Source organism: Hyperolius riggenbachi, chromosome 3 (genome assembly GCF_040937935.1).
Source record: "Hyperolius riggenbachi isolate aHypRig1 chromosome 3, aHypRig1.pri, whole genome shotgun sequence".
Lineage (NCBI taxonomy): Eukaryota > Metazoa > Chordata > Amphibia > Anura > Hyperoliidae > Hyperolius > Hyperolius riggenbachi.
In genome coordinates this window covers 46,356,092-46,372,792 of record NC_090648.1, presented here as the reverse complement: position 1 = coordinate 46,372,792, position 16,701 = coordinate 46,356,092, and the positions used below count along the sequence as shown (strand labels likewise).

The 16,701-nt window shown below is 42.2% G+C and overlaps 1 protein-coding gene across 1 annotated transcript; it reads left to right on the top strand.

Annotated features, from left to right (window-relative positions):
• Window positions 1-381: 381 nt before the first annotated feature.
• On the top strand, window positions 382-16,058 carry LOC137562079 (mucin-3A-like). The gene is made up of 7 exons (XM_068273416.1): window positions 382-391; window positions 5,937-6,058; window positions 7,756-7,823; window positions 10,863-11,011; window positions 14,035-14,097; window positions 14,182-14,347; window positions 15,830-16,058. Exons 1-7 carry the CDS (start codon window positions 382-384, stop codon window positions 16,044-16,046), a joined length of 795 nt encoding a protein of 264 aa, XP_068129517.1. The 3' UTR covers window positions 16,047-16,058.
• Window positions 16,059-16,701: the final 643 nt, after the last annotated feature.

The window sequence follows — 16,701 nt, the reverse complement described above, 5'->3', positions numbered from 1 at the left end:
GTGCTGCTGCTGTGATATCTGGCGCCCTCTTCACAGGGGTGCCCCAGCCCCTGAGTGTAAATGCCCCAGCCATTCATCTCTCACTCTGCATTTTGCCGCTGCTATTCCCTGCATTGTGCACCCACAGAGGAAACGACATGATGGGGGGGGCCCAAATCAGTTACTTTGCTTACGGCCCCATTTAGCCTTATTCCGGCTCTGCACATGATCTTCTGCAACTGAGCTGCGGGCGGCCAGCTGACCGAGTGGTCAGGACCCGTGTGGTATCCACGCTGCTCTTCCAGACCACGCGCTGCTGCCACTGTCCGGGTGGCACAGAGGATGCTAGGATATAGGTGCACCACTCACTGCCGAGGTCTGTCCATCTCTGATCCACCAGATATGGCGGCCGGTAGGTGATCTGTTCTTGCCGCTCCACCAGCTGCCTTGGTTGCAGAGGCCGCGGACCGCTCTAATTGCTGGACGCACACCGCTGCTTTTCCAGCCTGTTTCCCTGTCAACCAGGGCCACAGCGACCTGCCCACCCATCCATCCAGATCAATTTGAGCAAGCAGCCCGCTCCAGCTTCAGCCATGCCACCTCTGCATACATGGTCACCAACCCTTCCAAATAGCAGTTACAACTCGTGTTGTACTTGGTGAAAGAAATTATTCTGATTCTGATATGTGGTAACGGTTTCTGCATTTCACAGCAACCACAAGTGCTTAGAAAAGTGCTGCTAGGGGGTTCCAGCAGGTCTTATACATATTTTTGCAAACTTAGCTTTGTTGTTTTCCTAAAAAAAAAGTGTATTTTAGCGAAAATGCTTTTTCCTGTGCACCCCTGACTTTAACCTCCTTGGCGGTATGGACGAGCTCAGCTCGTCCATGACCGCCGGAGGGTGCCGCTCAGGCCCCGCTGGGTCGATTTTCACAATTTTTTTTTTAAACACGCAGCAAGCACTTTGCTTGCTGCGTGTTGGTGACGATCCTCGCCGCTCACCGCCGATGCGCCACTACCCGCCGCGTAACGCCCTCCCCCGCCAAGACCCCTGCGCAGCCTGGCCAAGCAATGCCAGGCAGCACTTAGGGGTGGATCGAGACTCTGTCTGATGTCACGACGTCGATGACGTCATCGCGATCATCATCATGGCGACGGGGGAAGCCCTCAAGGAAATCCCGTTCAGAACAAGATTTCCTTAGGAGAGTACCCGCCGACGGAGAAAGTTATGGGCGGACGCCGCAGGGAGGGGGGCATCATGTAGCTAGCGCTAGGCTAGCTACATGATTTAAAAAAATACATTAAAAAAAAACTGCTGCACCGCCACCTTGGCGCAGTTAATAGAACGCCAGGGTGGTTAATGCATTTTCAAAAAAATTCAAATGTTTACAAAATATTTCCTCATCAGATATTGCTAATGTAAAGTCATTAGTCATTTTTGTACCCCAGAAGTGTCACTGACAGACAGAATGCATTTATTGATGACATTAATTATTTTCTCTTAGTGCCTTGTAAGAATGGAGCCACCTTTGATGGAATCAGATGTGTCTGTCCCGCTTATTTTTTTGGTCTCTTATGTGAGTTTATCGCTGATGGGATTACATTGGGTACGTTTACATTTTGTTGCTCATGCTGCTTCTTTTTAAGTACTTATTAACAGAAGCTGAAGTTGTCAGAGTTTTGAAAAAGTGGAAGTTATTGTTAAAGCACACCTGAACTCAGAACTTACTATCCGCACCTGAAAGATCAGCAACAGCATAATAACCTTTAAAGAAAAAAAAACATTTCTTTATTATTTTATAGAGAGGCACCCTCTGCTGGACTTATTATTTAGTTTGGCACTGTTATCGGCCTGAGGAAGTGGGCTCAGACCCGCAAAACGCGTTGCCTGTGCTATTACTAGTAAAATATTTTGTACTTTTGTCACTGAGGTAAGCTACTTCATTTTCCTATCTATTTTAAACTGTTTTTAAATGTTTTTATCATATACCAGGGCGCCTCTTTTACCTAAATAGTATTTCTGTATTACAGCTGATACAAATCCTGCAATAAATCTGCAGTGTGTCTACTTCCTTCTTTCATGGAAGCAGACATATTGTTAACATGCTGTGTTTACATATTAGCTGGTTTGCCATGGCAGAGGAGATCCCTAAGCTGACACAGCTGAGAGATCAAATTACACTTGTGCTTAGTCACAGGTGAGGTGGAAATAGACAGGCTGTTCTCTCTAAATACATACAGGGTGCATTTTTCTCTGTTTTCCTTCTGTCCTGTGAACGAGTTCAGGTCCACTTTAAAGATAAGTCGTTGTTTGACATACAGCCAGTTTCACAAGGAAACTGACGTTTAGATTAAAACTACCGTATGTCCTTGACTATAAGTCAAACTTGTTCAAAGGACTCGAGTGCAAGAAAAATAATCTGCTGTGCATGTAGGAGGAAGAGATGTACATTTATCACAGATACATTTAGTGCAGATGGCGACACCTTTACTGCTGGCAAGGTGCATTCGCTGTGCAATGTTTGCTTGTTATTTGTTGTGTGTTCCATAGTGGGCAGAAAAAAAACCTGATCTCCCAGAGTACTGAGCGGGAGAAGGCTGCGTGACATCATACCCTAAGGCTAAGCATCACTGGGAGGGCGTGGCTACACACCAATATACAGGGCCGGATTTGTACTTTCCAGTGCCCTAGGCCTGCAGTCACCAAGCGCCCCCCTCCCCCCCCCCCCCCGAAAAAAAATTACAAAAAAATTGTCCAACACTGACTAGCGATCATTGGTTTCAATGGACTCATTTCAGTTGTGCTGCTCTGCTCCCCATTCAACAAATAATTCCTGTAATTTGCGCTCCTGCCCGAATGTGCACAGCAGCCGATAGTGTTCAGGACATGCATACTTGAGAAATGACGCTGATGTATGACTGGTACTTGTCAAGAATACATATGAGCGCTTTGAGTCCGACAGGAGAAAAGCGCTATACAAATGTTCAGATTATTATAACACTGTACCGGCCTCGGTTGCTGTGCACATCTGGGCAGGAGCGAGAAATTACAGGGAGTGCGAGTGGCCAGAGCATGCGCTGCTTCTTTGTCCTCTGTGCGACTGGCTGCAGTCAGAGCCACACACAGGTGACAGGGAGCGCGAGTGGCAAGAGCATGCGCTGCTTCTTTGTCCTCTGTGCGACTGGCTGCAGTCAGAGCCACAAACAGGTGACAGGGAGCGCGAGTGGCCAGAGCATGCGCTGCTTCTTTGTCCTCTGTGCAACTGGCTGCAGTTGGAGCCACAGACAGGTGACAGGGAGCGCGAGTGACCAGAGCATGCGCTGCTTCTTTGTCCTCTGTGCGACTGGCTGCAGTCAGAGCCACAAACAGGTGGCAGGGCAGTGCAATGGAGAGAAGCCCATCCAAAACAGAGAACAGGTAAGTAGCAAACATCCTGACAAGACCCACTTTGGCTGTTCTGTTGTAATTAGAGTGGACCTGAACTCAGAACGTCCTCTCTGCTCTAAAAGATACGCAACAACATAACCTTTAAATAAAAACATTTCTTTGTTACAGCTGATACAAATCCTGCAATAAATCTGCAGTGTGTCCACTTCCTGCTTTTATGGAAGCAGACATATTTTTAACATCCTGTGCTTTCAAATGAGCTTAGCTGTTTTGGCAGTCAGGTGACACAGTGTAGAGATTAAATTACAACTTGTGAGACAGAGGAGGGGGAATTAGACAGGCTCTCTAAATACATACAGGGTACATTTCTCTGTTTTCCTTCTGTCCTGTGCAAGAGTTCAGCTTCACTTTAAAGCATCTGAATGACATTTATTTATATTTGCTGAAAAATCTATGCATCTCTTTTGAATGCTGAATGTACATATGGTGGTGTGCTCTAACATATTGACAGTATACGGGAACAAAGTCTGAAGAAGGCTTATTTAAATTGCCTTTAAAACGTTTTTTTAGGGTAAATGAGGCATGTAGCATCATGTTTTTTTAATGATGTGGGGACTTAAAATCCCCCTTTCTCTCTCAGATGGGAAATCCGAGTTTGCTCGGATAGTGCTATTCAGATTTTAAAAATATCCGAATTGCTATTCAAAGTTCGGATAGTGGAAAAAGTTCAGATTATCTGGATAGTTTGGATACCCAAATATTGGATGAGCACCACTGCTCAGGTGTCATTTAAAATGACAATTTAGCAATGAAAGGGAAGAAAACAGCATTTTTTATCCTGCAGTCTCATAGATGGTAGGAGCTGGAGCACAGAAAATGAGTCAGGAAAGAGTTAACTAAGGAACAGAAGAGACCACTGCTAGCTAGGAAAAAAAAGTTTTAACAACAGTCATAAATTAGAATTAGATAAATTAACATCTGCTGAGGTCAGTGTCAAAGTTGTAAAAAGAGGAGAAGAAACTGCAAAGCTCACTGATGTTTGGGAATGCCTGCATTAAAACTCAGCGGAACTTAGTTCTATCTGCTTTGTAACGTAAATCTCTGGTATTTCTCACATCGATCTGTAAGTCTATCATACAAAGAAAGGAATGGATTATCATATGACCGTTATGATTGATCCTGATTGTTTTAACACATCAGGAAGTGAGAGAGAGATGCAGGGATTGGGAAACTCTGGAATTCAGCTATTAGTGCAGAGCAGGGCGCTGGATGGCTGCGCTGCGGGAACAGAGGAGATGATTTACTTTGACATATGACCTCTTCTCTCTCCAAGTCATGCCGCCCTTCTTATCTTATCTAATTTTATCACCCTAGGCCGTGGCCTTTCTGGCCTTTCCAGAAATCCGTCCCTGCCAATATACAGCAATATATAGATAGAAGAAGTGTGTCTGATGCTGAAACCAGGGTATTTCATGTAAAAGTGTGCATCTTAAATAATGTATTGTATTGTACTATGGGGTTGATTCATTAAAGGAAACCAGAGATGAACGCTTTGGCACAAAATAAACATATCCCCGATAGATTTTACAAAATAAATATTATACCTGGTAATTTTGCCGCTCTGGTGTGCCGTTTTTGTGTGTTTTTTTTTTTTACTAAAACTCCATACAAAACACAGTTCATCAGAAAAGCCTATAATTTAGTGGGCTGTGTGCAAAGTGAAATCACCATTTCTAAAAAAAACTCTTATTCAATATGCCCTTACATTAGCAGCTCCTCCCATCTCATCACTGCTCTCTGTGATGCTGCAAATATACAGAACAGGAAAGCTGAGTCAGAAGGGGGCAGGCTTGGGCTTGAAAAGACATCAGAGAAGACAGAATCAGCTATAATGATTCCTGAGCAAAGCCAGACTGAATGCTCAGTTGGGGATTTTATCAGGGCTGATAAGAAGCAGGCTGAGCAGTGAAGAATAAAACAGAGAGTATGGTAGGTGTTTCTCTAATGTTCCCACTGATATATATGGTAGAATACATGAGGGTGCTTAGTCTTGGATTCACTTTAAGCTGCGTTGCTAAAGCAGTGCAGCTTATTGTGAGGAGCACAAGTTGTGCACCTGCTACGAGAGGCAGTGCAGCGTAGCGTGCGCACACTCCACTGATCCCGCCCTGAGCTTCGTCGGGTCCAGTGGCTTCATAGGACGTAATCCCCTTACTTTGATTGGCCCAATTGTACTTTGATTGGCCCAATTGTACTTTGATTGGCCCAATTGTACTTTGATTGGCCCAATAGGCTGCCTGTCACTTGACAGGCAGCCTATTGGGCCAATCAAAGTGCGGGGATCACGTCCTATAAAGCCACTGGACCCGATGGAGCTCAGGGCGGGATCAGTGGAGCGTGCGTAAGTTGCCATTGCACGCTACGCTGCACTGCACAACTTGCGCTCCTCACATAAAGCAGCGCAGCTTACTGAATCAAGCCTATATGTCACTACAGTGCCTCTTTAACCTCCTTCTTTTCCTCTTTATCCTTTCCTTTCACTATTATGTATGCTTGTCTTATTCCACAGGGAAGACACTGGAAGTCTATGTGAAAGTGGAACTAAAATTCACTAACGTGGAAATGACATTAAATCTGCTGGATCACATGACGGAAGACTTCAAACAGTTTAATGCAAAATTTAAATCAGAGGTGAGCAATTTCTTATTAAAGAACAAAGGGGTTGTTTCACAAAGCTTTTTTCTCAAATGATCTAACCTTACCTATTTTTCACCTTAAAGAGACTCCGTAACAAAAATTGCATCCTGTTTTTTATCATCCTACACGTTCCAAAAGCTATTCTAATGTGTTCTGGCTTACTGCAGCACGTTCTACTATCACCATCTCTGTAATAAATCAATGTATCTTTCCCCTGTCAGACTTGTCGGCCTGTGTCTGGAAGGCTGCCAAGTTCTTCAGTGTTGTGGTTCTGCTATGAACTCCCCTTTATGCACACTGCCTGTGTGTTATTTAGGATTAGAGCAGCTTCTCTCTTCTCTCTCTTATCTTTTACAAGCTGGATAAATCGTCCTCTGAGCTGGCTGGGCTTTTACATACTGAGGAATTACAAACAAGGGCAAAGCTGTTTGCAGGAAGAAAAGAGCAGCCTGAAACTTCAGTGCATGGGGGAAAGAAACACACAAATGATCTCTTGAGATTCAAAAGGAAGGCTGTATACAGCCTGCTTGTGTATGGATGTATTTTCTATGTGTGGACATACTGTACATCAACCTACTTCCTGTTTTGGTGGCCATTTTGTTTGTTTACAAACAAACTTTTAAAAACTGTTTTTAACCACTTTTAATGCGGCGAGGAGCGGCGAAATTGTGACAGAGGGTAATAGGAGATGTCCCCTAACGCACTGGTATGTTTACTTTTGAGCGATTTTAACAATACAGATTCTCTTTAACAGACAACCATCATGAAAAATTGTAAAATGTATTATGCATACATATAACATTATAACACAATAGCCTTTCTCCTAAAGCAAAATGCACTATTAAGTACGTTTTTCACATGTTGCTGTCAGTTACAGTACATGTAAGTTGGTTAAGATTCAAATTTCTGTCTGAGTTGAAACAAATATTTCTGTAAAATTACCAAAAATCCAGTGATTTGGTTGTGTGGGGACCTTTACTCCTGCAGTGATATTGAATATCACAGCAAGCCTGTGCCACAAATATGTTTGAAAAGTTAGTACCCCTAAAGGAAAAAATATTTTGTGGATTAAAGAGAGCCCTAGGTGGGCACATATAATAATTAAAAAAAAAACGATGCTACCTGATCCTGGGGGCTAGGTGGATCAAGTAGCCGCCATATACGCCGCTCTCCACCGCTCCGTTGGCCTGGTGTACAATTCTGTTCACTCCACTAGCTGTTTACATTAAAAAAAGAGCCCCTGTTAAACTGGGCATCAGCTCTTGTCAATAGTTAGATAATGTTACCAATATTCTGTTATTGGCTTCCCTTATCTATACCTCACACTAATTTCCCAACCTATTCCAGTAACTCCCCCCCTTCCCCACTTACACCTAACACCAACTGAGCTTATAGCCAAGCACTGCGCAGCACCCAATCCGGTAACTGTAGGCACCTATTGTCCACTCCTGGACAATTAGTAGAAAGACAGTCCGGCACTACCGTGAAGCAGGCTTGCTTTTACTTTCTGTGTGCAAAATCTTTACAATATTATTGCATGGATCGCTTACCAGTTGTTAGCGAGTTTTTGGCTTGTTTGTTTTTTATGTTAAGAATTTTCTTTTATCCCTTAAATGAAAAAATCAGTACCACAGAATATGTTGGTACTTTATAAATCAGTAATAATGATAACTTCTTCCTTGTCTTTACAGATGAAAACAGTTTATTCTGGCTTGTCTGCAGTTCCCGGATATAAAGATGTAATAATCCGCAGTATCAGGTGTGAGTCTCAAAGACAATTACTGTCTGCTTTATCACAAATAATACGTTTCAGTAGTCTTCGTAGGAATAGGAATCTGCAATCTACTTTTCATGTGTACTGCGCCACCTGCTGGTCAGACCTGATACTTAGTCCACCCATTGTATGTACAGTTTTCAAAATCTTATCTTACTAATTTTATAAATGCGTACGTTTGGATGTTTGTTACTCAATCACACAACAATGGCTAAAAGCATTTGAATGAAATTTGCCACACACATAGTACATTACCCGGAATAACACATAGGATACTTTTTATCTCCATAACCAAAAAGTGGTCGGAAACAAATACAAATTTCACTGGGAAAATGTAAACTGCAGCCATTCTTACTGTTTATGGCACGTTCTCAAACTTTCCACAGTTGGTCACTGGGTCACTGGGATTGATAAAAGTGGGTGGAGCTTACAAAAAGCCAATCAAAATTCACCTATTGATTTCCAATGGGAATATGTAATTACTGCCATTCTTGCACTGTTAATGGCACAAGGCTCAAACCTGGTACAGTTGGCCATTGGGTGATTGGGGTTCAAATTCAGAAAAGGGGGTGGAGCCACAACCAATCAGATGTGTTTCATTTCAATGCAAATTATTGATGCCAAAGACCGCAAAGCTCACACACTAGGTCATTGAGTAATTGTGTAATTGTGTGTTAGGGTTAGAAAAAGTGGGTGGAGCCAACACCAGCCAAATACATACTTAGGCCCCGTTCAGACTACAGAACGCAGACCGCAACGCATGCGGACCGCAACGCGTACGAACGCACGCCATCCGCGTTCGTATGCGTTGCGTGGCTGATCCCATCACTGAAAAGTGAATGGGACAGCCATGCGTTTTTACAAAAAATGCGTGCAGCATGCGTTCCCGGACCGCACAGGTCCGGAACGCATGCAGTGTGAACATCAGACATTGCACTCTATGCAATGTCTGATGTCGTGCGTGTCGACCACTTGCACGCGTTTCCAAAACGCGGCTGGAAACGCGTGCAGTGTGAACAGGGCCAAAGTGGATCCGAGATGAAAAACTAACAAGTAACCTGTCTATATATCTTATCTAAAGTTTAGATAGTTTACAAAGCAAATCTAGCTGCAAACAGCTTCACCAGTTTATGATTATTTATTCCTGTGATACAACGAGAGCGGCCATGTTCTGTTTGTCACATTACACACAGGACAGCTGATAGCATCTCCAGCCCTCAGCCTGCGACAAATTCACTCCCTTTTCCTATCCCTCCTCCCCTCTGCCTCTGAAATATCTGGCTAGTAACCTCCTCCTCCTCCTGCCCAGACTGAGCTCCCATAAACCCTTGCTACAGTGCCAAGGCTCTCTGGAGTAGCTGTGGGCGAGGCTTGTTTAGTTTATAGAGAATTAAGAGTATTAAAACAAAAAAACAAAGTATTTGGCTGGAGGAATGCCCTATAAACTGTATGAAAGGAACAAAATTATGCAATGAGTAAACATTTATCTCGGTTCCAAACAAATTTTCAACCTGAGTTTGAGATCTTGATTATAAAGGAGCGGCTAAAAAGCTACACTTTTTTTCTCGGGTTGCCCTGTATGCTACAAAATGATGCTAATTTGCTTTCTTTCTTTTTTTTTTTTTTTGCATATCTAAGTACTATTTTATTAGCTTCTTACTATATTTTCTTATTATTATGTATTACTCTCAAGTTGTACATATACCCCAGGAGACCACTGTTATTTTTTATATGTCTATCTTCTAATCTTACAGCAGGGACTGTTGTTTTGGGAAATAGGTATACGGAAAACCATTGCTGGCAGTTTTGCGAGATTTTCACGGAACGTCCGTTTGGTCTGCGAGAATCTTGCGAATCAGCTTAGCGAAACTGGCACATTCAGTTTAGAAAAACAATGGTGAATCGAAGCAAATACAATTCTGTTAAAGAACCACTCCAGTGAAAAAGTAAGCAGTTAAAGTCTGACAGAACCAACAGGTTTTGGACTAGTCCATCTCCTCATGGGGGATTCTCAGAGTGTTCTTTGTTTTCAAAATCATTTCCTGAACGGCAGTTTAACTGCCAAAATAATAAGATACCAGCCGGCCTCCCTACTCACTTGCACACTATTCTGTCAGTTAGACTTAGTAACTACCATTTAGATAATGCTTTTGAAAAAAAAGAAAACCCTGAAAATCCCCCATGAGGAGATGGACTTGTCCGAAACTTGTCAGATGCTAACTGCTTACTTTTATTTTCACTGCAGTGGTTCTTTAAAGAACATTTTACTTCTATTTTGGTTTGCTTTTACAAAAAAAAAAAAAAAAAGAAACTTATAGTATATTTGCCAAGGATTCCTATTCAGTCCTGTTGCTACTGTACAGTAAACCACAGCAAAAGCATTGAAATTTGCCCCTCTGGGGGGTTTACTGCTTTTGCTGGGGAGTTTTGTGCAGCTGCAATACCGATGGGTAAGGGGACCTTTAACTTAACCATATTTAAAATCCACCACTATTCTGTTGGCGCAGCAGGTCATTTGGGTGCTGCCAGTGCTTCGGTAAAATCATCTTTACTACTGGCAGACGTGAAAAAAAAAACAGACAGCACCAACTGCTATTATCTATAACCACACCCCCTAATAATGTGATAGGCTAAAAGGTTGTTTGTTTGTTTTTTATAAATCTGCATATGCAGCGATGCTGGTTGCTTAGCAGTTGGAAACAGACGTTATTTCCCACAACGCAACAACGCTCCCATAGTGTGATGTCAGGACCTAGGTGCTGACATCACACTGTGGGAGGGGTTTCACCACAATATCAGCCATACAGACCCCCCTGATTATGTATTTGAGAAAAGATAAAGACTTCTTCTCGTGAGAAGGGGGTATCAGCTACTGATTTGGATGAAGTTAAGTACTTGGTTACAGTTCCTCTTTAATTACAGGATTGCTGTGAAGGACAGAAGTACAATTTCAGGCAGGAAGATGAATGTTTCTAACAGACACAAGGCTCTGATACTGAAATCAGACTTCTGTTTATCTGTCAGGCAAGGCAGCGTGATTGTAGAACATGACGTTGTTGCTGAGATTGAGTTCAAGTCTGATGAGAACATCACTGGCCAGTACGACCGGACACTTCAAGCTGTGAAAAGACACCTGGAAGAACTCACGTCAAGTAATTGTACCTACGGAACCAGTAAGTGTTGTGCCACTATGACGCCAGGCCTGATTCCCCAGAACAGAAATAACTCAGCAAACTCCAAATGCATTTTGTAAAACTATTGTCTACTATTAGGTGGCAAAAGTCTGTAACTCATATTTGGATGACATGAGAACATAATGAGGATTGCTGCAAGTTTATTGAAATAACAGGTTATTGGAGAAGCATGCATTATTGAACAGAATTCACTCTTTCTGTATATCCTGGCTGTCCTGAAATTATTGAAGGCACCTTAAAGGAGTTGTCAGGCAAAAATTAAGAAAATAAACACTACTTACCAGGGGCTTCCTCCAGCCTCAAGCTCCCAGCACGTCCCTCGCCGCAGCTCTCCCCGCAGCTGTTCGCCGGAGCTCCGACCCGGTCCCCGGCGATGACGTCAGAGCGACCTGGAGGTCGCTCTGTACTGCGCCTGCACGATCGGCGCTGTCAATCACCGCCATGTGGGCCGGAGCGGACTGCAAAGGTGTAGAACTAATGCGCCTCCGCAGTCCGCTCCGGCCCACGTGGTGGTGATTGACAGCGCCGATCGTGCAGGTGCAGTACAGAGCGACCTCCAGGTCGCTCTGACGTCATCGCCGGGGACCGGGTCGGAGCTCCGGCGAACGGCTGCAGGGAGAGCTGCGGCGAGGGACGTGCTGGGAGCTTGGGGCTGGAGGAAGCCCCCGGTAAGTATACCTTATTTTCTTAATTTTTGCCTGACAACTCCGTTTACTCATTCACACTTTCATTTCTGACTCCTTCTTAACAATGCAATCCAAGCTGATCTTCTAACTGTATTTTTCCGCAAAAATTCATGAAAAGCGCAAAACCATTTATTTTCTCAAACTCAAAAATGGCATTTTTTTTTATGTAAAAATGACTTTGGCACCCTTTTAACCCTATAATGCTGGGTTGTTCACCCAGCCCCAGTGGGGCGGCACTGGTGCGCCTTTAATGCCACCTAGATACCGCACCTTAGGAGTTTTAGTACTGACAGTACTCATGGTCTTTCCATTATGTCCTTCTCTGCTGCTCGTTGGACTTTTTTTTGCTCTAACCTTGATACCCCACCTGAATGCCAGTATATGATGCCTTGTCACATAAACTAGTACTTAAATGTACATGCAAGCATATGCAACTCAAGTGGGCACAAGCACTGGTCAAAAACAAAATCACAGAAAAAAACACACTACCAGTATATGCTGTTCAACCACCTGATGTTTTTAATTATCAAAATTGGTAATCCTTCATATGATTGCAAAAAGCCGGTCAATCAGATTATAATAGTTACATATAATTATATGCACACAATCACCATAGAACGGGCAATTACCGTGACTTGTCTCAGCTGAATACCTATCACGACCGTGCGCGATGAAAGCGATAATTCATACAAACTGTATTACTGTACCAAAGCTGCGCATGGTGGAAAGTGGGCACAGACCTATATAAATAACCGTAAGGGCACCTATATAGAAGTGGGTGGCACAATAGGTGCCCTTACGGTTATTTATATAGGTCTGTGCCCACTTTCCCCCATGCTCAGCTTTGGTACAGTAATACAGTTTGTATGAATTATCGCTTTCATCGCGCACGGTCGTGATAGGTATTCAGCTGAGACAAGTCACGGTAATTGCCCGTTCTATGGTGATTGTGTGCATATAATTATATGTAACTATTATAATCTGATTGACCGGCTTTTTTGCAATCATATGAAGGATTACCAATTTTGATAATTAAAAACATCAGGTGGTTGAACAGCATATACTGGTAGTGTGTTTTTTTCTGTGACATGATGCCTTGTTGCTGCTGGGATTCATTTATGCATCATACTTGTAATAATGACCACCAGTCCACCACCTCACCTTGGCCCATATGCAATTCACTTTTCCTCCTTAGTTTTCACCAAGTTGACATTTTTAAACTTGTCAATAAAATGCCTTTTAAGCCACCATAAAGCAGTAAAATGTTCAAAATAATTTTGATAGTACTTTTTCAACTTCTTTTGGGTACATTTTTAGTTGAAAAGTGCTGGAAAGTTATTTTAAATTGAAAATTAAAAATTATCTCCTAGGAGAAAATTCAGGTGAAAAAGTGAATTGCATATGGCCCCTTGTGAGGTGTTGTGCACATCTAGAACTTCATTGGTTATGTTTCAGTATAATGGTTCAAAAACTTACACTGTGTTCATTGTTGCAATGTTTTTCAATAAAAATGTTTGAAACATTGAAAAATGACTTTGGCAAAAATTCTCAAACAACACTGCTTGGCTTGGCAGTATGATTCTTTCCAGATTTTAGGGTCTAAAAGCAGTACAATTTTTATTGTGTGCTCTTAGACCCTAAAATCCAGAAGAGATTCTCCAGCAGTCCTTCTACAGAACACCTTCCCAGTATACAGCTCTGTGTATCTTTCTCCTGTCCTCTGGGTGGTGCTCTATCTCTATGGTGAGATTGCTGTCTGTTGTCATGTGACAGATGACGATCTCACCTGAGACCAGTTGAGGCTTAGAGAACCAGAAGAAGATGGGCTGCAAGTGTCCAGATCTGGGGTGGTAAGCTCTAAAATGCTGCACCACCGCATTCTGCATATTCCTCCCAGAGGTTACTCAGAATTACCACTAGCAACATCTTTTTTCACTCTGATCCTGGGATGGGAATACTGCTAAATAGGTTAAAAAGTAGGAGTAGTGATTTATCTCTTTTCCAAAGCAATCTACAGTGTGAGGGCTAAAACGGTGCTCTGCTCTTACACAAATCATAACTTGACACTGTGTTTGACCCGAGGAAGCGTGTTTATCTCATGAAACGCGTTGTCTGGGTTTTTTGTGTTTTAATAAACATTTCCTGGCCCTCACATAGTGGCCTGATTTAGGAAGGAGGTAAGTCATAACTCCTCCACCTTTTTAAACTTTTTTTACATTTTTTTACATCACACTTGGCAGAACGTAGTTTGGAGAGTGCATCAAACTGTTTAGATGTCTAAGTTAGATAAAACTTGCTTTTCATTTGTATCTACAGCTCCGATGTGCATGGACGGTAACATTCCTCACGTTCTTGCAATACCACCGCGAAGTGAGGAAGGTAATAGATTCTTATGTTTATATTTTGCAGTATCAGTGCATGTGCAGTCAGGATGTATCATTTTGTTCTCTATTATACTATCAGAACTTTGTAGGGAGCTGGTTCCAGATGGTTACACAGAGTTTTATAGTCCCGTCCTGTCTTCTGATGGTCTGAGCTGTGTATCTAGGTGTCATCTACGTTCTCCAAACTACCTGCACTGTAACGATGGTGTTTGTCAAGTTGAGAGGGCAACTGGCCCACAGTGCTTGTGAGTATTTGAATGCTTTGTATGAATTCTTTTTTTTTTCTTTTTTTAGAGGCAATTTGTGCTTATATTCAGGGATCAGCCGTAATTTCGCGTTTTCGTAATAACGACACAAAATTTGCAATTACGACACAAAACTGTAATTTATAATAATCAGAAAAATCGTAATTCATAATTTTGTAATTTGAAGTCATTATTTTGTGTTACATTGTAATTTCTTGTTTCATTCGCAATTCCGTAACTTATCGGAGTTATGAAAATTACAGAAAACTGATATTGTAATTTCGTGTTTTACACAAAACTACAGAATTTACAGGTAACGCGAAATCGTAATTTTTGTGTTTTACATGAAATTAGGACATTGTGGCTAACAAAATCATAATTTTGTGTTCTACATGGAAATGTGTCCCAAAATCTATAGTAATTACGGAAACTATTGTAATTACGGAAAATCCATGTACGGTCCTAATTACATCTAAAGACCGGCACCACACTTAGTATTTATAGCTCTATAAGTTTATTGCAGCGTCAAAATAACAGCAACGACAGCCCGTTGTCAAGTTGCTCAAGTGTTCACTGTTCATCACTTGAGCAACTTGACAAAGGCCAGTTGGCCGAAACAGTGGGCTGATGTTGCTGTTATTTTGATGCTGCAATAAACTTACAGAGCTATAAATACTCAGCGTGGTGCCGTTCTTTTGAAGAATTTCTGCAGTGGTGACCCCTTGGTACGGGGGTAAAGACCTTGGCACACCCTCTTATTGTGCCTTTATTGGTGCTCTTGGACACATGTTGTTACATGGTCCTCCTAATTACATAATTTTGTGTCATTTTTTTGTGATTACAGTTTATATATTCCAACCGAAATTACGAAAATTACATGAAATTTCATGAAACCATAATTTAACATTACGATCATTGCTGCTTATGTTAGAAAGAGACACTGGGGTTAACCCACAAAACATATCTCAGAAATTCTTTCTGCCTACTTATTTTTACCTCAACTGTAAGGATACAGTAACTGTAAGGAAACAAATAATTCATGAAATCAAACAGATAAGGGCCTCTGTTCATCATGCACCCAAATTACCACATGCAATATATTGAGTGAATATGGCCATTTTCATTTCAGCTTAATTAAAATAAAAAAAACGATAAATAGCACAGTTCCCATTTTTTGACATGGGTATGATTTGTAAGGAAAATATTAAAGCAAGAAAACACTTTTGCCAAATCCATTGAAGACTGTGGTCATATGAGAATGTGTATATTGTGCAAAAGTATGGACATGCATGCAAAAACACATTTTCACCAAAGGCATTGAAGTCAATGGGCTTGAGACAATACAATTTCAAGAAAGTTCTCCACGTGTATCATATTTTTTCAAAAATCCATCAAGTCAGGAAAAATGCAAAGGTGAAAATGGCTTTGGTGAAGTCTACGCCCATCCATAATCAGGTACATTGTGTTTCTGTTACTTTGCAGTTGTTCCAGAACCGACCTTTACATTTACTCAACTTCTCAGTGCTCGGGGAGAATAGCCAAGCTTGATCTGTACGTCGGTGGAGGAGTCACTATTGGGGTCCTAGTTATCATCATTGTCACCTTAATAGGATTCTACCTTTACAGAGTTAAACTGGCAAGACCAAAGCCGTTCCTCACTGAAGATCTGTACTTCACTACTGGCAATATCGATCAGTGAATACGGCACTCATTCAAGGCTGCCCTGGTCATCGGGGATTTTATTTACAATCCTGAAGAAGAATTCACCTTCTGTACTCCAGACACTGTAGATAAAATAGCCCCGATCTCAGGACAAATAATAAATAACATCTCAAAGACTTTAAAAAAATGTAATTCAATAATTACCTCTTTCTGTCGCCCTCTGTTTTTAAACTTGTGGGGCATGTAATAGTCAATTGCTGAAAAGAAAATGTTAACTGGTAATGTCTTTACATGATCATTCCAAGGCAGGGCTGGGCTGAGGCAGAGGCCCTAGAGGCACCTTTGGGCACAGAGCCATGAATGTGCATTGCTTCATCCCAATGCCAGCAGCAGCATCAGGGCACTAGGACAAGTACTGCTGTATGGGGCCTGGCTAGGCCTGCAAGGGCATTATTCACCACCTCCCGGCTTTTCTACATTGCCGTCCGGCGTCCGCTTTCTGACTCCGATCTGACAATCCTGAAGTAGAGAGTAGGCAGCACTGCAGGAGACAGATGGGACCCCTAGCAGCTGGAGCCTGGAGGAGGTGAGTATCTAGTGTAAACCCCGCCCCCATGTGACACTATGCAAATGGGCCTGTACACACTGCTGCGCTTTTAAAATCGCATGCGTTTTTTAATCGCAAGATCTTT

Coding starts and splice junctions, on each gene's coding strand:
- LOC137562079 (XM_068273416.1), top strand. Junction 14,098..14,181: donor ACCACCGCGAAGTGAGGAAG/GTAATAGATTCT, acceptor TTATACTATCAG/AACTTTGTAGGGAGCTGGTT. Junction 14,348..15,829: donor GCAACTGGCCCACAGTGCTT/GTGAGTATTTGA, acceptor GTTACTTTGCAG/TTGTTCCAGAACCGACCTTT.